Source organism: Trachurus japonicus, chromosome 8 (genome assembly GCF_045865225.1).
Source record: "Trachurus japonicus isolate A0001 chromosome 8, Traja_1.0".
Classification (NCBI taxonomy): Eukaryota; Metazoa; Chordata; class Actinopteri; order Carangiformes; family Carangidae; genus Trachurus; species Trachurus japonicus.
The window spans coordinates 21,843,651-21,871,417 of NC_140914.1; the positions used below are offsets into that span (position 1 = coordinate 21,843,651).

At 41.5% G+C, this 27,767-nt stretch overlaps 1 protein-coding gene across 2 annotated transcripts in view; it reads left to right on the forward strand.

Annotated features, from left to right (window-relative positions):
* grin2aa (glutamate receptor, ionotropic, N-methyl D-aspartate 2A, a) overlaps positions 1 to 27,767 on the forward strand; it is a 140,724-nt gene that overhangs the window by 99,079 nt on the left and 13,878 nt on the right. For both annotated transcript variants that reach the window (XM_085784648.1, XM_085784647.1), the window contains 7 exons: positions 5,035 to 5,149; positions 12,736 to 12,938; positions 16,649 to 16,820; positions 17,980 to 18,133; positions 19,155 to 19,280; positions 19,389 to 19,618; positions 25,494 to 25,654. In XM_085784648.1, coding sequence (XP_085640774.1) covers positions 5,035 to 5,149; positions 12,736 to 12,938; positions 16,649 to 16,820; positions 17,980 to 18,133; positions 19,155 to 19,280; positions 19,389 to 19,618; positions 25,494 to 25,654 — 1,161 coding nt within the window. The remainder of the gene's footprint in view (positions 1 to 5,034; positions 5,150 to 12,735; positions 12,939 to 16,648; positions 16,821 to 17,979; positions 18,134 to 19,154; positions 19,281 to 19,388; positions 19,619 to 25,493; positions 25,655 to 27,767) is intronic.

Here is a 27,767-nt window from a genome sequence, read left to right on the forward strand (position 1 = left end):
GCTGTGGTGAACAGTGTGCCTTAAAAGACTTAAGCACTTATTTATCTCTCTCACTCTCTCTCTTTCTCTCTGTGAGTGTGTGTGTGTGTGTGCGTGCGCGTGTGCATGTCTGTTTGTTCTGACAGGTAATTTCAGTCTGTAGTTGTGATATATGAGGGTCAGAACTCAAGAAAAGCACACACATACAGGCACATACACATAACACACACATACTGAGTCCTGGGCCAGCTGTCATATGAGCTGTGCTCACACAACACACAATGCAGCTGAGAAAGGAAAATAGGGTATCCCTTACATAATTTATGTTAGTTGATAAGATGCAATCACAGAGTAGTAATTTTCCAATATATATATTTGAATGTTCATGTTGTCTTTATATGTTGTACAAAAATTGCTGTTTTGTCATTTTCCTCAAGACTCAGAGACATAACCTGTGAATATTTTCTGTTACAGGTGCGAAACAACTGCTCTTAAATACTACATTACTGCATGACTGATTGCTAACTCTGTGTGTGTTTTTAATGGTATTCAAATCACATTTATGTCAGCAATTGATGGGATTTGTGAGAAATACCTTTACACACAGTAGGTGATCAGGAATTTACATACTGTACCGGTATACACTGTGAAAGGTTGTTCACATTCAAACAATCAGCCAACCTGAATGTCCATATCAGTTTGCACCTACCTATAAGACTGTTTTCTAACATAACACCCCAGTGGTGGCAGGAGCGCTGTGCCTTCATCGTTATAGTTACAGTAATAATTATGTGGGGGAGAAGCTTATCTCACCGAAGCTGAACGACAACCGAACCTGATGAAGCTAGATAATGCAAGGTTGTGGAGCTGTCATAGTTAGAAAATATAACGATGATTATTATTAGTCTAAAATGGACTTTGTTGCTCTTTGTACTATGTAACCTGACTGACTTCCTCCCTTACTTTTATTATAATTACTATGGCTACCTCCTCAAATCCCCCTGTGCTGGTACAGATGAGCTATGAGCTCATGGTGAAAATCATGAAACAAACAGTTTCACATCTGGTGTGTCTAATACTATTGTTACTGTGTTGAAACTAATCATCACAAAAGCAAATATAAACAAGGCACACAATTTAGTTCTGTAAACGCTCAGGTTTTTGGAGATACAAAGCTCCAAACACTTCAGGTGAGTGAGTGAGAAGAAGCACTAATAGAAGTCAAAGTGGGAGACTGAGTCGTTGATACATTACACATGCTGCGTGTACGTGTGGGTGTGAGTGTGTGTAACTGCAATCATGAAAATCAGCAGCTCATCTTACCCCGCAAATATCTCTTGTCTGCTTGAGCATTAGCTTCCCCTGTAGGTAACAGTCTGCAAGACAGAGACTGAATCTTTTTTAATCAAATCAATGACATGGCAAATTCACACAGAGCTACATTTATTTTACAGGGAAAAAAAGGCAGATGCTGCTATTTTCAATCCAAACCAATATGTCAATTATAGTCCAACTATTATTGCATTAGGCAGCTAAAAACAATTTCACATTTGGAAAATGCATGGATTATCTACCCTAGGATAAGTAGGTTTAAGGAAGTATAGTATCTAGTGTCAGATTCCCTACTATAAGATATAACTACTGTCTTATGTAGTATATTAACTTATATTGTTAAAATGTTAGATCTTTAAAGCTCATTTTGGAATTACAAGAAAAAAGCTGGTAAAGTTACTTCACTAAGACTAACTGTGACTAGTGTAGTCAAATGTAACTACTGTGTTTGGCTTTGTAGGCTGCAACTGTTGGGTGCATGGTGTTAAACACCATGCAATCAACAGTTTTTGCATTACATCCTAAAGATTTATGAACCATCAAGTTGTTTTTGCTTTGAATGCTTAGAGAAGGGAGAGATAGGGAGACATGGGAGGGAGTATATTCAGTGGCTGTGTGAACTACTGCAAATCCCAATGCACAGGAAGATTATTAATTTTTCATCAGTGGAAACTGGAAAGGATATCTAAGAAGGTGCTCTACAGTTAGGCACTGATTCCTGTCCTTAAATTGGATTTGCATATCGGAGAAAACCCATGATATTCCAACTGAGCCACAGTATAAAGGATCCCAGGCCAATACCCACATAAACCCTATTGTGTGCAACAAAGCAAATGCTGCTGAGGTTGCAGTGTGGACACGTGTTGCGTTTTATAGTGCAAGTGCAAGCTTAGAAAAGACAAAATGTAATTGTGAGCATTAATCTTGTGCTGCTGAAACTCAAACAAAAAAAAGGAGGAAAATTACTGCACACAAACACACACGCACACACCAGGGGCCACAGGAGGGGCCTACACACTGCTAAACTAGCATCTGCTTCACCTTGTACAGTCATCATTCATCATTCATTTTAATATATTTGTGGAGGCTCTTCCCTGCAGTGGAACCACTTCAGATAAGATGTAGCCTGTATTGCAAGCTAAGTCTGTCCAAACATGGGGAGATCCAGAGCAACTTGGAGTAAGTGAACACTTGAGATATTATATCATATGTGTCAAGAGCCCTTTGACAAGGAGGGACTTAAGGCTGCGTCCAGAGGAGCCGGCAGTTACGGAGAGTCTGGTCTGTGTAAAACACAATGACCGAGTACATTTGGAAATGTTCACTGTCTTTTATTATTAACGGCATTAATGCTCTGTCATTGCTCAGTGGAGAAGGATTAAGGAAGCAGCGCAAATGCAGAGTATCTGGCACTTGCTGCTGTAATGCAGTGTTATGTGTCTGCTCTTACTTGCGTGCTGCAGTGTATGTTTAGCGCTGGTTAACTCTGGTGCAGTGCCCCCCTCCCATCGCAACCCCATTTACTCCCCCAAAAAAAGAGAAAAGAGGGAGGAAGGAAAAAATAACACAGAAGATATTTTTATCCTAACTCTGTCGAGGCTTAGTTCTCCTCCCTCGTCATACTTCTCCTCTTTCCATCTCTCTCACTTGGTCTCTCTTATCTTCATGCTCTCTCACACTTTTTTTTTGTTTTTTTTTGTTTGCCCCTTCTTCGCTGTCTGCTACCTCTCCTGTCCCCCCCTCCACCCCCAATGAATATAAAGATTACTGATATAATGGAGGCTGGGAAGTGAGAGGAATTGGATCATACTATGATCTTAGTGCTACAGGAGAGGAAACATTACGTGGAGAATGGTTGAGGTGTGCGAAGTAATTGTCTGTGTTTCTCTTTGTGCAGGGATGTTCATCCAGGGTTATTTAGGGTCATCTTCCGGCATACACACTCCCGTCTGTGTTTGTATCCTAGCAACGCCCTATCAGGTCCACCTGTTCAGTGGCCGTCAGCCCAAACATACTTGCAGATATGAACACACATACACGTGCAATCTCCTCATCCTGTCTGCATCCTGCTCTCGCTTACAAACACAAATTTGCCACTATTGAACTACGACGATGTTAAAACACATCAGGGTCTCACATCAAGACAGAGAGGGATTAACTGACCTCACCAGCTGCCGCAGAAAATTATTTTGTTTACAGACTCACCTTACAGGATGCCCCACTCATTCTTCTAACATCAAGCATACGTTTCTACACAGCTGTATCAGACTAACCTGAAATGCTTTCTATTGGATCACTGAACACCACTTTCTTTGCAGGATTGTGTCAAAAAAGAGATTCCTGAAGAAAGAGCAAGGAAATGAATCAAATGAACAACAAAAGAGCGAACTGTAAAGTAAACAAAGGGGAAAAAAACAGCAAAGGCTTCCATTGTGTTTGTGTGTCTCTCTTTGTGTGTCTGTGTCTTCCACATACATGGCTACAAAGCACAGAATGAGCTGTTGTCTAAGAGAGCAGTCTGGATGCTGGTATTGATCCCAGTCCCTCTTTCGCTGCTGTAGTCGCACATAATTGGGTTCAGCGCTGCATCCCCACCCCGTCCAATCAAATGCCTTAATACTTTTCACCTGGTTGTTCATAGGCCAATCAGATCATTTCAATCACAACACCCACTCAGTGCCCTATTGCCTTTTCTGGCTTGTGACTCATTGTTATATTTAGCGAATTTGGCATTATGTAAAGGAAAAGAAAAGACCACATTAATTAACCCGAATAGATACGGTAGAAATGTGCCTTCTAATCAATTAATTTTCTGAATGAAGTAAGATATAAATCTCTGTCAAGGCACAATTTGTACAACATCAGTAGTTCATATAGAGCCACATTCCCGTATGATGTCCTACACTGTGTGAAACTGCTCACCTGCTGTGGATTTTCAAAGCCACATCGCATGTACATCCATACTTGGAGTGTGTCCTGTCGGCACGAAGCCCCAGAATGGAGCAGAAGAGGAGGAGAAGAGGAGCCGTCTCTGCCGTGTTGTACATGACCGCTGACAGAAGGAGTGAGGGAGACAGAGTGAGGAAGGACAGCCATGATTAATGTGGAGGCTATGTGGACCCAAGAATATCTTCCCACTGCCCTCCATCTTAGCTAATGTGACCTGCCATGTGGGTCACTCGTTACTGTGTGTGTGTGTGTGTCTAGTGATAGTATGGACTATCACTACAGTGTATGTGCTATTCATTCTCAGACTTTTTCCTGTGTCTGTAGCTGATAATCCTGTAATTTAGAAGTGATAGGAACATTTTTAGAAATTTTGGCCACACACAGGTGCACACACAGGCACACACATTTTTTGGATTTGAATAGATCCCTCACTATTACACATTTTATACTTTGACTGTCCTGTCCAATTGCTTTTTATTTCTGGAATATAATTATAATGAATGAAACATGGCCGTACAACTTTCAATGCAAAACAGCCTGTGTGAATATTTCAGGATAGCAATACTAGGAGATTGTAAATGGATTTTTTTTCTCATGCTAATGTAATTCAATATCCCTTTTCCTCTGTTTTTTCTCACTTGCATTCATTTCTATGCCCTACCTCATTCTCTGATTTTTCAACCTTCACCTCTTCCTTCTTCCTCATCGTATCTCTTATCGCTTTCTGCCCCACTACTCCTCGCCACTGTCCTCCTCCACTTCTCTCACTCTCAGGTACATGATGAATGTGACATGGGATGGCAGAGACTTGTCATTCACAGAGGATGGCTACCAGGAAAACCCAAAGCTGGTGGTCATTGTTCTCAACAAGGAAAGAGAGTGGGAGAAGGTAGGTCTCTGTAACTGCTTGTATCTTGGTTTGGTGCTTGTATGTGTGCAAAAGTGTGTCACATCCCTGTCACAGGGTTCGAGTCCACCTTAATATTTCTAGGAATTTGGAGGTTTATTCTCCACATGCTGGATTTTTAAGATGGACTCTAATATTTTTTGTCCTTTTTTTAGATAGACTATTTTATTTTTTGTATCATTTAAATGAACAGAAGGGAACAACATTTACAACAGGGAGCTCAAAAATGAAGAAAATACAATTGAATAGTGCAATAAATTAATGAAATGTGAAATTTATGTCATTTTTGGCGGGAGCACAGGCAAATGTGACTGAGTGATAAGGTTCCTACAACCTACTGGGGGACTCGTAACAAAAATCCTGGCTGTCTTTCATCTTGTGTTTTCCTCTGCATTTTTATTGCTTTTGTTTATTGTATGTTTCTCCATTTTGCCTTTTCATTATTCTAATATCATTCCTTACTATTTATATTTTTGTTGTCCTTTATCTTTCTCTATTACATCATTAATATTATTATTATGTTGCCAAACGTGCAAATCTGAGTCAGCAGTGATAATCATGGTGGCTTAACAGACAAAAGGTTGTTATCTGTAGAAACAGAAAAAAGCCATTACACTAATGTCTAAAGCCATTGGCTGGCAGGTGACCTCAGAAATAAATTGCATGAACAAAAGCAGCAAAAAGTGCTGAAGACCAGGATTAAAAATGATGCCACTGTCTCATCATGCAGCACTTGATGTTGATCAATGAGCTCATTTACCAACAAGCTCATAGGTTTCTTAAACTGGTTAACGGGAGGAAACTTATATAAAGAATGGCCACTTTAAATGGCTGACTATTCTGGTCATTTTAATGGACTTTAAATGGCAGCAATGTATCTTTATACCTACATCTGGCTGGGCTTCATGCAGGCTTAAATACCTCATATTTAATGCCCCGATTGCTCATAGCTCAGAGTGGGTGAGGCTGAGAAGACAAGCTTGAGAGAAGAATAGCAAAAAAGAGAGGTGTGGCTAAAGATAGGATTTGGATAAGAAAGAAAGGAAGATGGATGTTGTCTCTTCGTCTTTTCCTTCCTTTACATCCCCACCACATTTTGTCTCCTTCCTCCCACTGTCTCTTTCTCTCATGACATCTTGCATCCTACCTCGCTGTCCCATCTGTCTTCTCCCTCTTTCCCTCTCCTCCTGATCTTCTTTGCCCACCTCTTTACTTCTCCTCTCTGCCACAACCTTTCCGTCATCACTTCCATTTATTTCCCTCCATCCCATCTCCTTCACTTTTTCTCCAAAGCCAGATAATCTGGGCACTCCGTCTATCTTTAGCTGTCGTGGTCTCTGAAAGCACCTCAAACTACAGTTAATCAAAACTTTAGACCGCCATTATTGGGATGGCGAAGGGTCACTGCTCCTGTTTGTTTGTGTGTGCGTGTGTACGTGTGTATGTTTCCCCGCCTACACAGGTTATTGACAGAAACACCATTCAAGGGACTTGTGTTTCAACCAATCTGATTTTTATTCAGGTCACATCTGTGCGTGTTACAGTATTCGGTTTAGTTTGCCGCAATCCGCACAGTCTCCACCCAATCTTTGAGACTCACTATTTCATATTTCATACTGACACACACCCACCCATACACACACACACACACACACACACAACTTACACACACAAAAGACCCTTTGTCGGTGTGCTGAGGGGAGGTAGAGTGTGTTGTTGTAAACAGAAAGCCTGTGAAATTGATCAGTACCACTTCGCTCTGGTGCAGAGAAAGAGACTGAAGGCAAGAGAGACACGGAGACCCAAAGTGGAAACATAATTGGGAGCTTCTCTCTCTCTCTCTCTCTCTCTCTCTCTCTCTCTCTCTCTCTATCTGGTGCAGCCGTCCCACCCATGCACCAGAAATCAGCGGCACAGAGAGAGAGAGAGAGAGAGAGAGAGAGACTTCCATGATGATCAAGAGATAAAAATTCAGTAACTGCACTAAAATATGGATATGCACTAAAAATATAAAATGTGTCCCCTTGGGGCAGAGGAGGAAGAGACAGAAAGAGGGGAGCAATATGGAGCGTTACCGAGACAAGCGAGCGATAGAGACAGATGGGCCGAGATAGCAAGAGCAAATGAGCACAAGAAAAAGGAGAAGGAAAGAGGAAGAGAGGGAAACAGAGGAAGAGAGACGTGGAACTGAGCAATCGCCACGTGTATTCTCACCCACTACAGGTGTTTAGCACTCAGGTTTTCAAAGCACCTGCACCTGCTGTTCTCTGCAACACGTATGCACTTGGTGAGACGGTAGATTTTTAAGTTTCGGGAAGAATGTCATTTAAAGTTGCAACCGCTGTTTGGCTGGATGTGTACGGTGTTGGAATGTTTCACCAGTAAATTACAGTTTAATTCAAAAGAGGCACCGATTGCAGCATGTCATGTGGGTGGCTTTGACTGGATCCAGTGTGGCATTATGAGGGAATTATCCCAAATTAAGCTTTTATCTGGAAGAAATGTGCTGAAGAAATCACAAGATACAGTATCAGGAAAGAAGATGAGATGGATGTGGCCTTGTCAGCAGGCGCTTTCCAGTCTGTGTAGAAAAAGAGATGGTTCAAGTTTATTTATATAGCACAGTTAAAAACAACCGTTGTTGAACAAAGTGCTGTACAAGTCATATCCGACACATAATATCAAGATGGTGCATGCTATGATTTTTTTTAGCAATATATTAATCGAGTATCAAAGAGTTTTAAGGCTTCAGTTTTACTTTGAGGATAAAATCTACACACATACACACGAGCGGAGAGTAGGTTTGGTTAAAACTTTCTTTATAACTCCCCTCTCCCCCACCCTTTCCATATTAACATGTGCACAAACACATGAGTGGCTTGACTCTGCAAAATGTTTACTTCATATAATATGTATTTGCCTTTGATCTGAATCTGAATATGTAGCTTTAACTGAATATTCATAATCCCACACATTACTAGTCTTAAAGATGATAAATCTTTGGACTGATCCCAGAACAGTTGAGCTGTTGCTTCCTTATGGTTCTTCTTAAAATCAGGACATGGTGCCCTAATCCTCTGTACTAAATGAATCTTTAACACTTTATCAAACTAGTAAGTTTTATAGAAAACGCACAAACCCATATGTACGGATCTGTGATTAAAATACATATTGAACGGTTTTGTTATCATTGTTCCATCACTTAAAATGCCTTTAAGTTACACTTTTAACACCCCCTATCCCCCTTGTAAACAAAATGGCTGTTCGTCTCAAGGGGATATCCATAAAAACAATTTCAAAATTCAGTCAAAAAAGCCAAAGTGGGGCTGATGTCCAGGATGCTGGTTGTGGACCAGACCATGTACTAAAATGTGTAAATATGTATTAAAACTAGGGCCGGGACTTTAACGCGTTTATTACGATTAATTAATTACACAAAAATCAACGCGTTAAAAAAAATAACGCATTTTAATTGCACGTATTAAAAACATTTTTATTTTTTTATTTTTTATTTTTTATTAATTTTTTTTTCTCACGTGTGTCTATGTGCGGTGCGCCCGCATGCGAGAGAGGCAGCAGTTTGAGAGGCTGACTAGCAGAGATGAGAGCTGGTGAAATGCTAGCATGATTATTTAAAACACCATCTCTGATCTCTGCCTGCACATAGATACACAGACACGGGCGCACGCTAAATGCGCTATATAGCGCTAATTGCTCAGCTGCAGCGCTATATCTATGACCTGTCACTGTCACAGGTGCAGCTCATCTCATTATGATAGGACTTCACCCTCAGAGCTCTGTCTTCAGACTGTCCTGACCTGTCCCTGAACATCACACAGGGACAACATGAAGCTGCCTGTGTGATTGGTTACTGAGTTTTATTAATGTTTACATCAGGCTGAGTTCAACAAATAAGTTTATGCTACTGTGATTTAAGTAGCCTAGTTAAATACTACAGTAATCATCAAGTTAATAATCAATGGTATGGCAGAAATGATTATGCATTTCTTTCCTATATTAAGAGTTACAGTATAACTTCAGCAACTGGATGAGAAAAGTTTATTTACCGATCAGAACCAGGATGTTGTGTTTTATTCCTGCTGAGTAGTTGGAGTGTGTAAATTGCTTCAGGAACTGCTGCAGTGTTAGCAGCCAGTTCACAAAATAATTATTACAGACAGCATGGGATTTGTGCTTGGAGAATCACAATATGGAGAGCAGACAGGCAGAAAAGCCCACGTGTGTCCACACAAATACACACACACGCACTCCCAAATTGACGCACAAACACGCACATGCATTTCCTATTCAGGCATCACTGTTCTCTGAGTCTTAATAAAAGAGCTTGACTTTAAGAAAAGATGTCTTAATCCATGCACGCAGTTTTCTCTCCGCTCTTCCACTCCGTCATCTTCTTTCTCTCTCTCCTTGTTTTCTCACACACACATACAAGACACACACGCACGTGCATGCTTGCACATGCATGCACACAGGCACACGCACACATTCACACATATAAACAGAGCGAGCGTAGGAGAGGGAGAGCAGAATCCATTTTGCCGACATAATTTTGTCTGACAGGAGTGACAGATACTGTTTTATGACTGAATGGGTTTCTCCACGCTATTAGGAACTCATTCTCCCATAATGCAACTTGCCACAACGATAACTCTCCCAGTGAGACTGGCACAAAGAAGGTGCTCAGTGTAAGAGCCCCGACCCTTGTTTTTCTTTATTCTTTTATCAGTCACTTGTTTAGCTGTGTTTTCGCCTGTGCGTGCGTGCGTGCGTGCGTGCATGTGTGCGTGCGTGCAGGTCAAAAACACTGTGACAGAAACTGTGAGAGAGAAAGAGGAGGGTGTGCAAAAGATGAAATAGAGAGCACGACATGCAGGAACAAAGAACAAGGCCTTTCAAAAAATAAAGATAAAGAAAGACAAGGGGGAGAACAGAGAGAGCAGAATAAAGGAGGCCAGGTTTGAGCTGACAAAAGGAAGAGTAGTAGATGAAACAAAACACAGCTCTTCTGGGGCAGAGTGTCATCTCATCACCAAGTGGCTCTAAACCCGTCGCAGGGTGATGATGCGATAGGATTGCCGCGATGGGCTGTTATAATGCAGTAATCCCACAGGCCCTATCATCATAACCTCCCACTGGCCTAACTGTCACTTTACACACAAGCACATGCACTACTTTCTTGTGTGTGTGTGTGTGTGTGTGTGTAATATCTGGTATTTCATATCGGTAGATTCAACATTCTGCTGCCTGGCCGGTCGATAGAGAGAGAATCCTCTCCCCTCTCTCCGGGCATTAATTTATAACCCCTCTTTCTTTAATTAGAGAGAGGGGGAGAAAGAGAGGAAGGGGGAAGAGGAGAGCAGGAGGACAGGAAATCAGAATAGCTGCTGAAGTCAGCTTCTTCTTACCCTCCTCATCCTCCTCCTCTTCTTTTCAAACATCTTCTGAGCAGAGCATTTATCTCTCCTCAGAGTTTATTGACTCATCCAACCAAATCAGGGCCACTCCTCAAAAGCTTATGTAATGATTGAATGCTTCAGATTTGAGTTGTGAGTTCAGTGTGCGTGTGAGGTCTGAATAGATGACAGTTAAAGGTGTAACAAGTAGGGAAACCAAGCCAAAAAAAAAAGTGAAGATGATGACAAATTGGGCTAAAACATGTTAATTTAGAGTGTTAATTAAATTACACATTATATTGTGTAGTTCAAGCATTTTTGTTTCTGTTTTTTCCCAGTCCCCTTTTATTTCTGTCACACAAGTTTTGCCGTACTTATCGTGCACACTTTTACATTGCCAATCCCTTTTCCTAATTTTTCTCTCCACCCCTTTGAAAGACACCACACGCGCGCACACACACACACACACACACTATGGGCGTGTGTGCAGATATGACCACCAAACTCACTCACTTGTGAAATCCAAAACAGCTGGGGTAAGACAGATAGACAAATGCGGCTGCTCCCTGGAGAGTGAAGGTGACACACAAGAAACAGCACACATGCCACCTCAGCGTACCGTCCTGCCCTTCCCCTCCTCCCCTCCTCCCCTCCTCAACACAAATGCCTACACACACACACACACACACACACACACACACACACACACACACACTGAGAGATGTAGCCGACAGCAGAGTGAGCTGTTGACAGTGGTGCCGTCTAAGAGCGGAGAAAAGACTCTAATCCCTGTCAGAGGATAGAAAACCACTCAAAGCAAAACAATTAAAATGCTAATTTCACTTCCTCCTCTCTGCTCGCCTGTTAATGACTTAGCCAGGCATGCAGGATAAGCAACTTGTGTGTGTGTGTGTGTGCGTGTGTGTGCGTGTGGCTAACAACCACTGTCCTGTGGCCCCGGGGTCAGAGAGGTTACATATTAGCATTGCGATATTACTGTATATTTATGACTCATGGTGTGCGCTTAACTTTCTAATACTTTCCAAATAAGATTTTACTCACACATGCACACATGCTGAATGTGTTTATTAGTGCAACACACACGCGCGCACACACACACAAACTGGCTATAAAGTTATCCACCTCACTCCACACCGCAGCTGTGTGAATATTGGACTGAGAGAGAAAGAGACAGAAGAGAAAAAAGAAAGACTTGTGAAATGGAGGTAGAGCCAGAGCGAGGTTTTGCTATTTTCTGGCTCCTGTAATATTAATAATTGAGAGTTGAGCAAAAGCCTAGCTGCCTGCTGCTGTCTCTCTCTTTCTCTCTGACTCCCCTGTCTGACAAAAACATACGTAAATAGCGTATGCGCACTGACACACGCGCGCACACAGTCACATACATGCACTCACTGACAGCTGTGGATAGGTAAAGAGCATCCATAGGGGAATGTGTGACATCACTGCTCTGAAAACTTTCTAAATTATTAACAGCATCACAGCACTATCATACTGCAACCACCCCACTTTCTTCCTTATATATGTTTGCATTCAGAGCTATACTGCACAGTGTTATTCCTGTGTGTGCATTTTGTCATGCATCCCTAGACACCAGGCTTTTAATCTGTTATGTTGCTCCTACAGCCATACCAGAAGCCACATTTATTATGGTCTGTCAGCAGCATGTATTCATATTTGTATGTGTAAGTCGTAGGCAACACATGTAACATTGACAGCTCTACTTCCTGCCTGGTTTGAGTTATTATTTATTACAGGTGAAGAAAAGTAACACTCTGTTTCTCAAAAAAATGGTGCCGTGTTATGATCAGTGACTGGTGGACATAGTTTCCCCACCACTTCCTGTCTGCTTAAATTTGTTCTGAGGGCTGTGGGATATAAATGTTTTGAGACACTGTCTTTTCAGTGTGAGCTCATGGCTTGAAATCCAGCAACAGCCAGTTCCATTGTTACAGAAAATGTCTTCAGGCAGATGCTGACTCCCAGCCTGCACAATATTAATGAAGTATTGGATAAATACCTAAAATGTGAATTCAACTGTTCTAATTTTTGGCTACCTCACTGCCTCAGTGAGAGACTTTGCAGCGTATTTATTATAATTTCACCTTTTTTCCCCCTCATTCTTCTTCCTTCCAGATGGGAAAACTGGACAATGGCAGCCTGACACTGAAGTACCCGGTGTGGCCGCGCTTCAACTCCTTCGGTGATGCTGAGCTTGATGACAACCACCTGTCTATTGTCACTTTGGAGGAGAAACCTTTCGTTATTGTGGAGGACGTAGAGAGGCTCACTGGTACCTGCATGAGGAACTCTGTCCCCTGCAGAAAGCATATCAAAGAGTAAGTCTGCTCTTTATCTATCTACATAATATGTTCAGAAAGGATGCTCCGGACAAAATAAAGTACCAACGCTTGATGGTGTAGATAACCCTGATAGACAGATTTATCACTTTGAAATGGTGCACCGGATAATGTCAAATTTAGTTTATTATCAGTTAAAGTGTGACTGACTCCGCTCAGCATAAAGCTACAAGCTAAATGCGGTGAACAACTATCCATCGTCGGTGTCAAATGTGGCATTGACCTCCAAAAAAAATGTAATGCGTTGTGATTAAATGAGAAATTCCACAAATTGTTTCACACTGTGGTACTGTGGGTTCAAGGCTGTAACTTTTATTGTTCGACACAGTGACACAGACCAAAATATAATGTCACATCCATCCAAGTGGGACTGAGCATGACAGAAATTTTAATTCCATTTTGCATCAGTGTATTTGGTAATCGCAAGGTGATAAAGATTACATTTTCCATTTTCCCCTGCACTGTGTGTGTCCGCTCTCTCATGAGCATGGCAAGAGTGATCTATGCAGCCGTGTCTTTCCTCCCCCGAAAATGGAGGCAACTGCTGAACTCAGCAGTGTACTTCCTTCCTCACCAATTTTCTCTCTAATGCCCAAATTTCTAGCCTCCCCCTATAGTATGTACTTTGTGTACACAATCACAGTGAGAGTAGCTTACACACACTTACTATTTTTGTGTTTATTGCTGAGCTTGAGAGTTTCTGAAGGAAAGCATTGAAGGCATGTTGCAATCCTACATACTGTACCTCTTATTATTATTATTCATTAGTTTGGGAGCTTTGAGAAAACCCAGATAAATTATAGATCCAAACATGGCCTGATCAGGAATGGTGTGCCATGACTTTTCTCAGCAGAGTAACCATGGTGAAAAGCAGTGAGAGTTTTCCCATAGAAAATGAATGGAAGAGATATTGTAAAAAATTGCAAAACCCACCTGTTTGGAGACTTACTGCTATGTCATACTTTAACATAAAAACATCATTTAGACCTAATGCATTTTTGCCGCAAATCTGTATTTCAATGGCTATGGTTTTCACAGAATACAGTTTACACTTTGTGTCATTTTCACACATTTTCAGGTTTTTGTTGGTGTTTGAGTTGTAAGCAGCGATGAAACTTTAATCATAAACTCTAGTTACACATAAACACCATCCTCAGTCCTCACATAGTGGATATTCACTTTCAAAAAAAGAGTCTCCACTAGGTAAAAGGACATAACTTGAGGCTTTACCCACAGACCTACAAACACACGTTTCAAGTATGCCATTATCACTTCTGATGTATGGCTTCAATGTTGTGCTCTCTCATACCCATTTGCAAAAATACTACAATTTTTCTGCACTGGGACATAGATGTTACACTTTGTGTCACTCTTATCAGTATATACATGCATGCATGTACACAAAATGTCTATAACTACTACACACATGGCCACACACACACAGAGAGCTGATTAGGCGGTAATAGGGTCCCAGGGAAGAGGCCAACAGAGATTTTCATCCAGAATCACTGTGAAGTAGGGCGGAGGATAAAGCATCTCCAAGGAGGAAGACAAACACACAAGCTCATATACACTCTCTGTTGCCACATGTCCACTCACTCACAGGCCAATGCATCCGGGTGCATTCCTCCCTCCCACAGCGCAATTCCCACTCAAGCATCCATACTGTCCATTTGGAGAAAGACGGATAGATGGAGGGAAGGGAAGGGGCAGAAAGAAAGAGGGAGGAGTGGGTGAGGGGAGGTGTAGATGGGGGTGGGGAGGGGGGTGGTGGTGGGTGGACTATCCATGCATGCGGAACCAACAAATTCACTCATCCAGGCTGGGCCTAAGAACAAGCCATACTCAGAGTAATACACACACATATACACACAATCACACATATACCCACACTGCCCTCTCTGGAGACCCCTCAGGCCCTGTAGTGTTTCTATATCAAGTTGGCCTGGCAACTTCACAAACAGCCTCCATAACATCACATGCTCTCACTGCCTGATCTGTACTATGGCCTGCCTAAGTGGGTACACTGTGTTCATAAATGCAGCTATTACAGCTCTGGCCTATATGCTTGCTCTGCCACTGCCCTGCCAGCTGAACCTGCCGGAGAGCTGACTTCGTTGTCCTTGTTTTGCTATCACAGATTCCATTCCCTGCGCTCCCCGCCCACTCTCTGTGCCACTATTTGTCATGTAGTCACAGTAGCGTAGCATAACATAGCGTAATAACGTACCATGCTTAGGAGTCATGTTTCTTTGGTTTTCGGCATAGAAAATGAGAGATCGAAATTTGATTTACTGAAGTTATTGAATGCCTTTCAAGTCGCCTATACACAGTGAACCACAAGCCACCATAGTCCAGCTTTGTAACTGTCCGTTAATCCATGTTGCCTTATCTTATTGGAAGTTGTTACCATAACGATTGTGCTACATTGGAAGCTTTGTGCAGCAAACACATGTCACATTACAAAGGATTTTTTTTTCTTCAAAAGTCTTAATTTTTACCCTTTGATGAGGAACCACAACCTATAATGGCAATTAATTAGCCTGATTTTGTTGACACATGGCTTGTTTGAGAATTTGCTTATTTATTTCATTTTAAATGAGCTCCAACAGCTGCTTCATATACTCTCTGGTTACATCCGTAGAAAACCCCCCCGGGTGATTGCAACATTTCATAAAAAAGAGTCATTTACAACTGCTGACTGATCAGCCAGCCAGCAGTGTTTCTTTCTTTTCTTTTCTTTTTTTCCCATCTTTTTTCAAATGAACCTATTCTGTCTTGTGTGAACCTATTAGACCATAAAGAGGAAATTCCTTTTAAGTTTTGATACAGGAAAGAAAAAATCCACTTGGGATGACATTCATTTGACAGATCGATGGTGACTACACAGGAGTTTGCACTTGGGGCGGGAAAAAAAGAAAAAGAATTTCTGGCGTTACAGAATTGTTTCAAAGTGACAGAGTTTCGGCTCTGAAGGTAACTGCAGAGTCACAGCCGCATATGTGGCATGTTCTTTTTTTTTCTCACTTTCCATCAAGTTTGTGCCCAGGTTGTTGTTATACTAAAGGGCGAGGCTATCTTCTCCTAATTAGCACACATCTAAAAGTTAAATGAGAGTCCCAGGTGGCTGAAAGTTGATGTGCACTCTTGTGTGCGTGCGCGCGTGCCTGTATGTGTGTGTGTGTGAACACTGTCTGAACTCTCCTGCTCTCAAATTCATACACACAGATGGTACAAGGCTTGCAGATGCAGTGCCGTCACAACCCCCTTCTCTAGAGACACAGAGAGGTAGAAGGAGAGGAGAAACATATTTTTCAAGTCTTCTGATGTCATTTCTAAGTAGAACAACTTCAACTTAAAGGTGAAAAAGTCCCAGGGTGACATTTATTCACTGATGCATTCAAAAGAAATTTAACAAGGATGATGGAAAGAGAGGCAAATCCTGTTTTGTTTGTTTTCATCCCATGAGTCTAAAGTCAAAACACGGATTTACATGGTCAGTGTTTTTCTTCACAAAGAGCGGATTCACTTCACACTCAATATAAGTTTAATGTGGACTGTGTGAATTGTTCTGTTCCCTGACATTTCCCAACAGGGGTGAACCAAAGACGATACCTGACTGAAGCAGCTGCTGTTCAAAATCATCATCTAATGATGTGTGGGTGTGTTTCTTGTTTGTGTTTCTGCAGCAACACAACAGAGGCTGGTGGGACATACATCAAGAAGTGCTGCAAAGGCTTCTGCATCGATATTCTGAAGAAAATTGCCAAATACGTAAAGTTCACCTATGACCTGTACCTGGTAACCAATGGCAAGCATGGCAAGAAGATTAACAATGTCTGGAATGGGATGGTGGGAGAGGTAAGATGGACATGCCTCAATGTGTGTGTGTTTGTGTCTGTATGTGTGTGTGTGTAATTCAACCTAAACCTGAGTTCAGTCAATAGAAGTTTTTTCAGACTCTACTAATATGTAACCTGTCTAAGCAGAGTTTATTCTATTAAAGAGGTGGCAATGCTTAATGCCGAACTGATGTGGAACAATATTATTCGTCATCACTTTAATTTCTGTAGGACATTCGAAATGCAAAATACAAGCCAAGGATATTCTTGCTCCTTTTGCTCCAAAAGAATGTTTAAGTGTTGACTTTGCAAAACTTTCGCAGGGTTAAAAAAAGAAAATCATCTATGAGGCTTCTGCAGCAGCTGTAAATGCTCAGAAAGTAAACATTCTTAGCTACTCCAGCAGAAAACTCCTTTGCATAGCTTTAATTACCAGCCTCAACTTGAAGGTAAATTTTAACACCATAAGCTTTATAGCTGTCCATATATTTTATGGCACCTTTATTCACTTCAGTTGAAGTTCATCTCATTCAGTGTTGACGCTTGTGTGCATGTAGATTATATTGATTAAGAGTCAACCTCAGATTAAAAACTTAATAATGTGCAACCAATGAAATTCACATTCTGCTGCATGGCTTTGCTTTTTACTTTTACTTTTTGTTTTTATTTTTTACTGTACTATCCTTTAAGATGAATTAGCAGAGGGTACATGGAGTTTGTAGACTACTGCAGCGTATAACTTAAGAGCTATCTTGTAAAAATCAGTGTCAGTCTGACGGTTTGTTTGGCTGCCCTTTGTTCAAATCCTAGTTCACTTTTTAGTCACTTGATACAAACACAATAATGAGTGTACTGTAGCTTCATGTGGTGGCTATGTCTTTTGAAATTATGTTGATTTTTTGTTGCATTTGAGTCCCTCTCTTGTGGGAAACCACTGTGAATACCTGAACAATATGATGTTAATGTTCTTCCTTTTATTCCCTTCTTCCACCCCTCCCCACTGCTTCTCTACCATTTGTCTTCCTCCTCTTTCTTCACATCCATCTCCCAACTTCTCCCTGTCCTCACCGCTTTCTCCTTCCTCCATCACTCATCTCTCTCATCCACCCATCCATCTGTCCTCCCTCCCTTTATCCCCACGTTCCTCTCCACTCTCCGCTCTCCTCCGCCCCTCAAAGGTGGTCTATAAGAAAGCCGTCATGGCCGTCGGATCTCTGACGATCAATGAGGAGCGTTCTGAGGTCATCGATTTCTCCGTCCCGTTCGTGGAAACCGGGATCAGCGTCATGGTCTCCCGTAGCAACGGAACCGTCTCCCCGTCAGCCTTCCTCGGTAACTGCGGCCGAATAATTGTTGCTGGGTTTTTGGAGAGAGGGAGAGAAAGATCTGTCTTATTTGCTTTTTTTCCGTTTGAGTGAGTGCAAAAGAGTATTTGTGTGTGTGTGTGTGTGTGTGTGTGTGTGTGTGTCTAAGATACTGTACAGAGATGACAACACAATTCAGTTCTGTTACACAGCTGTCAATACTTACTCTTTTATCAGAAGGATTTAGCTCCACTCTTGCTTTCTGCAACAATGACTCCCACTTACCTAAGAGGGACTTAACTGCAGGATATTAACCTGAGTGACCATGGATATCCCTGTTATGGGATGCTCAGCCACGTTCAATTGACGCATAGAGTTTCGGGAGCAACATCCAAACCCCTGCACACACACATACAGTACAGTATAAAGCAGTGCAGGGAGAAACCAGCACACACAGAGACAAAGACACACACACAGGTATACACGCTGACATGTATGCAGCATGCAGTTAGTGCTGTGAAAGTGGCAATTATAAGGGCTTAGCAGGAAAACCTCATAATGGCTGCTTGCCAGCACACACACACACACATACTTGGACACACACAGTGTGCAGCCCTGTGCCGGTAGTGCTCTCCCATACATTAGAGCAGGGTTTAATCTCTGCAGTAGTGTTGTGAGCTCTGAGGGAGGACAGGAGTGCTGACACCAGGGCTTCCTATACTGTACACCTCCTCACACTGTCAAATAGGAGGGGTGCTTGTGTGTGTGTGTGTGTGTGTGTGTGTGTGTGTGTGTGTGTGTGTGTGTGTGTGTGTGTGTGTGTCTAGTGGGGTGGGAGGGTGGGGTCTCTGTGAACATGCAGGAGTCAGCTTGTTATCCATGCAGTTCTTTCCCCAGTGTGGGTGTGTGATTGATTTATTCATGCATTGCATGGAAAGACAGTAAGGAAGTGAAAATTAGAAGAAAAAAAAGTGATATGTGAGATTTATAAATCTAACCCAACACGTATTAATACTTAATCTCTTTCCTCTTATTTCTCCCTCTTTCAGAGCCATTCAGTGCATCAGTGTGGGTGATGATGTTTGTGATGCTCCTACTGGTGACTGCAATGGCTGTTTTCATGTTTGAGTACATCAGTCCTCTGGGCTTTAACCGAAACCTGGCACAAGGAAAAGGTGGGCATCAACCAACACATGCCACATTCAAGATATTGCATTCTTTTTTAATGTCTTCCTGAATGGTCTAAAACCATCTTCCATTCTCTCCCCTGTCTGTTCTCTCAGACCCCCACGGCCCTTCCTTCACCATGGGCAAGGCCGTGTGGCTGCTCTGGGGTCTGGTCTTCAACAACTCTGTGCCAGTGCAAAACCCGAAAGGCACCACCAGTAAGTTCATAGTGTCTGTGTGGGCCTTCTTCGCTGTCATCTTCCTGGCCTCCTACACTGCCAACCTGGCTGCCTTCATGATCCAGGAGGAGTTTGTCGACCAAGTCACCGGGCTTTCTGACAACAAGGTAATGGAGTCATTCATTGACTTGACAGACTGGTTTGTGGTTTTTCTGTTAGTTGAGAATTTATCTTTGAAAAAAAAGAGCAAAAAGACAATTATTAAACCTTTAAACGTTTGCATTTTAGTTGCACCCTCCAAATACCTCCAAGGTGTTTCTTAATTTTAAAGCTACGGCCAACCTTTGGTGATTTGGTGGATTAATCCATCAACCTCTGTGGGCCCCTCAGAGGCTTTAACCCCCAAGTGTAACAGTCTTGAATGTAACTTAATTTACAATACATTGCACTCAAGGGTAACAAGTTCTTCTTGCTATTGCTAACATGTAAATGTATGACATTAAGATGCTGTATGTACTTAATAAGTTAATACCAACCATTTTGTGAAACATCTGAGATTATTCATATAATTCACTTCAGCATTCTACACCACCGTCTACATTATGTATGTGTGTGGAGTATGAATTTTGATTGGGTAGTGTCAAATCAAACACAGCTTGTGTATTTTCCAGAAATGACAGTTGCTGCTGTTAGCTTGCTTGCTAATTTATGTGTTATTTTTCACAATGCAAAATCATCAGACAAAAGAGCCGTGTAGACATGTATAACTTAAAGTTGTATGGTGCGGTGTCGTCTAGCATTGCAACCACTGCAACTGCTGCAGCGGTTTCAAAAATCTGTCAATACGTAGCTGGTCCCTCCCTTTCTGTTACAAAGCCAAGGTGGCGATTAATGAGGATGAAGAGGTTCCAGGGTATCACACTCGCCATTTGTGTAATCATTGTGCACTGCATTTTGCCATAATTGTTAGTGTGAACACACTTGTTCACTCAAAATAGCAATTGAGGTGTGAAAGAATACAAAATAAGAATAAGTGATATTGTAGGGAAAGTCTAGAAAATCCACCTTAGAAAACCTATAGTTATGGACTGTGCATGTCAAGAATTTGAGTTTTAATACAATACAATAAAATACAATTCAATACAAAACAATACAATACGATACAATACAATACAATACAATAATTATTTTGCATTGCTTATTGTATTACTGATGTTTCATAAAGTGGTTGTAAGGCATCATACATAATAGGCACTGAATCAAAGAGAGGAAAGAAGAGGAAGGTAATATAGAAAAGTGGAAAAGGAGATTGCATAAGAGGAGGAAGACAGCTTCAAACATAAAAGGAAAAAGGGAAAACTAAATGCAGAGAAATGGAAAATAAAAATGAAATAAAAGCATAAAGAGTTCCAAGAGGAGAGGGCGACAGATGTATGGGGAGATGCTACCTAGGAGAGAGCATTTGAGAATGATGTAGAGGGTTTTGACAACATACAGAAGGAGCGAGGGGAGGAGGGAGGGAGGGAGGAAGGGGTACAGCAACTGGCAGGAGGATGACTGAGGAATAGCGAGAGGCCAAGACACACAAGATGTTACAAGACAACAGGCGGACAGATATGGGCCAGGTTGATGGCTGAGGTAGGGAGAAAGGAACGGCATGAGGAGAGGAGAAAGCAGAAGAGATACGAAAAGACAGAGAGGGTCAGGGAAGAAAGGAACCAGACAAAAAGGGTAAATGGCCATTCAGACAGATATGCTGAGCGAGGCTGGACGTCGTGACAACTGTGACCGGCAAAATGATGGAGAAAATTCCCCACTGAGATGCCTGACAGTGAATGCCCCTTAAAACTGCTTTTAACTGGTACCACTAGAGGGCTGAGACGCTGCGGAACAAACCTCACAACAAAGACGCCTCAGACTATATCAGGTTATCAAGTTCTTTTAGCAAACACGTTGGCAAACAGTCGGCCACTCGCACACCTTGCAGACACAGACCGACACATCCCGCTTCATCCCACTGCAGATGTGTTTTAAGGAAAGTATTTTCAGCCCTGAGTTGGTCACACATCATTTGAGAACAATATTGCAGTGACTTGAGCTTTGTGTTGTTTTGCACTGTTTCTGTTCTGGGTACAGTGTGTGTACATTCTGTGACTTTGGTCCCACTTACAGAAATGCTAATTGGATTGGTTGTTTCTCCAACCATGCAAACATTACATTACACTCTGCAGATGATTTATTTTTCCTAAAGCCTGTACAATCATTTTAAGAAAAGTGGATTGTGGTCTAGAAACAAACATTCACATGTGGAACACAGGCTCCAGAAAATCTCAATCCCAATCATATATATTGCATCATAGACATACGAATGGCTATACAACAGGGCTATACTGTACAGTACGTGGAGAGGTATATTAAAACAAATTCCTGGTTTAAAAAAAGTTAAAATAATTTCTTTAAATCAGTTATAAAGACAGAGAGAAGAGCAGGTCTGTGTTGTTTTAGGCACAACAACCAACAGTGATTTCTCTTTACAGCATTGCCTTATTTGTCTATGCTTGTTGAAGAGGACATGCTGTTCTCAACAGTGGATAGCAGAGCATGTGTTTAGTGACACAGAAGAATTCAAACTTCAGCTAACAAGTGCTGTACTGGGGTTCTTGCGCTTTGTCACAGTGACACGATAACAGCAGTAAACAGGTTTTGAAACTTCCCCACTTGGATCAGTCTAGAATCTGAAACACAAAATCCAGATAGAGACAAACATCTGCTGAGTTCTGCTGGTCCAGCGACATGAACCATACAGCAGATTATTAAAGCATCTTGTTTTTTTATTCCTGAAAAGCACCTCGATCATCTTTCCAGATATTGTAAAGCGCTATATAAATAAACTTTGAATTAAATTGAATTGAAAATTCAAAATGTCAAGAAAAAAATAGTAATAACCAAAAGGTGAGACATGTTTCAGATGCTGTATAATGTCAAATAACTGTGCTTTGAGAAGAAGAATCTCACAACTTCCTATAAGTACTTCAAACTGGAACTCAGTCTCAGCATGGTGTGTAATTTTTCACCATCGATCTACAGTACTGTGTCTTTCATTTCCAGTATCTGTCTTCAAGTGCTGAAAGATGCATTGGAGAAGCATTAGCGTTGCTTGTAAAGATCAGCTATTAATCCATTTTCAGATGCAGAGCATAGCTTCAAGGTTTCTGTGGATACAAAGAAAAATCCAATTTAAGAAAGTTTAAGGACAAAGACTGTGTGTGTGCTAATCAAAGTCAACATTTTGTGACATGGCAGTGCTGATTAACACCAAAGTAATGATGAAGAAAAATCACACACAAGGTCCTTGAGAAACCCTGCATCAAGAGAGATGGAAGACACACACAAGAACACACACACAACATAGACAAAGAAACTGTTCCACACACATACAGAAGGAAGTCCTTTGGTTATATAACAGCAGAACTTGCATAATAAGGAGATGGAAGAGCAGAACGAAGGAGGAAGAGGAGCAACTAAAGAGATGAGAGGAGAGAGGAGGGCAGATAGTTGTAGAGAAGGCTGGATGAGCTGAGGTGGCATGATGACAGGGTGGTGCCACTTGGGGTCACATGACAACCTCTAAGGAGCATACAGTACATTGACGTCTATACTGTATATCCGCTGCATATGGCTGCACGCCTCTGCGCTGTTGGAAATGCAACTTAAAAGCACTAAAATATGTGTAAGGAGAGAAGGATCTCTTGGTAGGAAGAGCTGCAAATTAATCTACATCATTTGTGAACAAAATCTATCCATCTATCTCCTCAGTAGTTTGGCGAGAGTGCGATGCTGTCAGTCCTGACCACGTAGCTGGGCAGTGAGCACTCTTAACTCCACCTGTCCCCCTTCGGCCTCTGCTCTTTCATTTTCTCATCATCTCTGCATCAAGCATTCATTAGCAGCAGCTGGTGCAGCTCTCAAAAGCCCTTCACTGGTAATTATCCAGCAAGAGAAGAGCGCCTCCCCAATCTGCATTTCCCCAGCTAGGCCTGGCGATTCGAACCGACGATGACCCCCCACTCCCCCCCTCCAATACACACATACACACATTTCCCACATGTGCCCTGTTCTGACCTCAAACTACCGCTCCACAGTAAGAGAGCTACAAATGAGGGGAAGATGAGGGGAGGAGAGGGAAACAATAGGAATGACTGCGTGAGGAGAGAGAGAGCCTCCTGAGGGCTATCGCTTGTGATGCTGACACACACACTGCGTGACATCATTCCAACACATGCACAGTAGAGTTTGACTGATCAACGCACTGCCTCACCCTGACCTGATTACACAATAGAGATGTACATATGTGCAGACAGATACGGTATGCATGCATATCTGTAAATATTTACACATGTATTATGTAGATACATTTGTGCCGTGAGTAGTTCACATAAACAATTGAAACTCCGGCAACGTAAACACACAGATGATTATTACAGATGTGCAACAGACAACGAGCAGAACAGCAGTGCTTATACTGTACTATGCAAATTAAATCCAGTTGAGTACTTGACTACTGTGTCGTATGAATATGTGAAAGCAAAGCAAAACACAAGTGTATGTGAAAACAGCATCAAATATTCCCTTACAGAACCATTTGGTTAATATGTAGTAAAACCACTCCTCAGTGCCAGACAACAACCTCACACACACACACACATTGCGGTTAGAGTGAAGCTCATAACACACACTTGTAATTGATAGGGTTCGCCTGTTTCTGGCACTGTGGGCAGATTGTTACCGCAGTGCTCGAGGGTGGGTTGTTACCGCAGCGACAAGCACACTACTACAAAACCCTTGACCTGTACACTGACTAGATTATACCTGAGAGAGACCCGGAGGGGGGAGGAGGGAGATAGGGACATGAAGGGAGAATTTAAAAAAAGAGAAAACTATCAATTAGAGGACGGGAGGGAAGAGAGAGGGAGAGGAAAAAAGGCCTACGGTCGTGTTCGATACGGTGCATGGTCAACAACAAGTAAATAGATAACATAATGATGTTCTGTAGATGGGAAGAGGCAACTTGAAGAGTGAAAGAAAGTATAGGTGAAGTGAGAGAACAGTGGAAAGGTGCCAAGTCTTTGAATATGATTATTCAATGTGAAAAAGGAAACAGAATATTGAAGGTTAAGTAGGAATATTTTAAGAGAGGGGAAAAAAACTTTAGGAACACAAGTGTTGTTTTGATTGATCTCCAGAACTACTAGGGCAAATTTTTCCACCCTGTGTAGTTGCTGCTGTGACCCATGGCTCAAAATTGCTTTTACAGATACTGCAGTATTTGCAGTGCAAATGTATCACACTGATAAATAACAGTCTGACATTTTAGTCTACACATAGAAATATAGGACTAGGATTTGTAGTTTTTAAATGATGAAAAAATATGACCAAATGTTAAAAACTTGAGTGGAAAAGACATGAAGTCATGAGACAGTCATATACAGTACAATGCATTATAATAATAACAACACTTATTTGGGCATTATAATGGATTTCACTACGATGAAGTTGCATTATGAAATACAGCAACTCTGATCATCATACAACGATGATAGCTGTACACAATACAGAGCATACAGGTTCATATGACAGTATGTTTGATTTAAATTTACATGTAGCTATATTATTGTGTGGGTTGTATGTAAATCCTTATAGGCCAATTTAATAATAGCAATAATTGCAAAATAATAGCATAATGGGATGGTTTGTAAGGTGAACACATACAACATGGACTTTACCTGTCATGTCAAACCGGGACATTTTTTTCTGAACTGGGGAACTCTTTAAACATATATTTTGCCATTCTCTGTAACTTCTCTGTTATCGGTAGAGTACAATATCCAAAACTACAGGTCTCTTGCTCAAGCACATGCATACACACACTTATGGAATTGATATTGTCTCTCACCGGTTCTTTGATCTTTTAATGTTTAACCTTTCCCTCTGTTTGTCTCCCTCTTTATTTCCTCTCCATTACTCTTCTGTCCTCTACCACAGTTTCAGAACCCGTACGCATATTCACCTCCGTTCCGCTTCGGGACGGTTCCTAACGGATCCACCGAGAGGAACATCAGGAAAAACTACCCTGCTATGCACCAATACATGGTGAAATATCATCAAACTGGTGTCGTGGACGCACTTGTCAGCCTCAAAACAGGGTGAGAAAACAGTGTGTGCATTTTTGTGAGTAGGCGCACTGGTCTTTACTGATACATGATCAATGTAATTTGACTAATGCAAAATATTCCTTTGTCTACCTGACTTTATGTGTGTGCATGTGTCTGTATCCTCACATAAATGTGTGTGTAATTGCATGTCTGTGAGTGTACATGGTGTCACATGTGTGTGTGACAGCTCCTCGGAGATTGGGGATGAATGGGCTTCCTCATTGGGAACAGCAGGAGCTATTTTTAGTAGCCCTACTGGTCTCTATAATGGGACTGGTGGTGAAGGTGTATGTGTGTGTGTGTGTGTGTAAGAGAGGGAATAAGGGGGGCAGGGTTATCGCACAGCTAACCAAGGACAGATTGAAAGAGTGGACCACTTTTAGAGGGTTGGATGGATAGAGAAGTGGAGGTAAAGACGGTAAAAAGAAAAGGAAGGAGGAGAAGCAGACTCTCATAACACTATCACATGGGAAAAAGGGAAGAGGGGTGGGGTTGGGGGAGGCAAGGGCAAAAGTGTCTGATTGGAGGAAATGATGGAAAGGTGGAGGGCAGCAGGAGGGGAAGAGAAGAAAATGGTAATGGAATGAAAAAAGGGGCCAATGGAAAAGGGAAGGGGAAATTGAGGGTAAGAATAGAAAAGGGAAGGAGAGGTGAGGTGAGACAGGGGAGGCAGACAGGAAAAGAAAGGGGGTGGTGTCAAGGAATGGAGAGAGGGGAAGGAGAATAAAAAAAATGGTTAAGGTAAAGGACAAAAGGTTGATGAAATGGTATGACAAGAAGAGCAAAATTTCCGATTGGTTAATGGCTATGGTGTAGGATCCAATCAGTGTTCTCAGCTCAAAGGACAGACTACCCCATGGGGACAGAGGAGGGAAGAAAAACACACACACACACACACACACACACACACACACACAACAAATAGGATATGATTCATGATCCGTGATTTTTATGCAGTTATGTCTTCCAGCTCATTCCTCCTCATCCATAAGTCATAAATAAACTGGATGTAAACACAAAAACAGCTTAAACCACTCCAGCTTCTATAATACTATCTGCCTTTACTGTTGCATTAACATACAGCCTATGTGTAAACCTGCATACACACACAAATAATCGGTAAACACGCACATAAGAAACATGCTCGAAAAAACCCCACATACTCTTGCGCACAGAATCAGCTGTGCAGCCTGTAATACCCTCATTGATAATTCTATTCTGTGGTATTAGTAGATGAGCAACAGTGCAGTGTTCAGCTGATTGAGGCTCAATGGCTGGATTAGCTCTCATCGCACATAATGCTGACAGGCTTAGTATATTACTACAGTATAACTTTGTTTTGTTTGTTTGTTTTTTACTTTTTTCCCCCTAATTTTCTCACTTAAATATAAATGTGATAAAGGAGCAACTTGTAAAAAAAAAAAAGTATATCAAATAATCATAAAATCACCCGGTATGTCACCAGAGACTCAACAATCATGTTAATTTGAAATACTGATCTAACTGACAACAACAGTACAGCCATAATATTCACATTTAAAAATCATGTTTATGTTTTGATACTGCTCACTCTCCCAATCACAAAGTCAGTAGCATTTCGGCATCCAGGTTGCCAGTTACCGCTGAGCTGCAGCTACATTATGAATTATGTCTGACGTTACTACCATTAAAAGACCTCGCTATGACTCTCAAAAACGTATTGAGAAAAGCAGCTATCTTGCGACCTCGGGTCTGGGGGGGAGGGGAGGGGAAACAACATGCTGCAGTATTTTGAAATTGACTGCAGCAACTGTTTGGCCATAGTCTTACATATAGCTCTATAAAATAAAATATACTTCACTATTCTAAAGTATATTTCATATATGTCAACACATTGTTGTATTGTTTCACAGTGTTTACGCTATCTGATGACTTTTTTGGGGGGTAAATTAGTAATTGAATGTTAACACGTTAAACTTTTGCATTCATATCTGGTGCAAATATTATGTCAGCAAGCTGCAAGTGAACAAACTTAAAACACACAAAACACTCTTCATTAATTTTCGATGAGACTACCGTGTTAGCTGTGTGGGGATTCTAAAAAAAACAACAGGCTTTGGCAAAA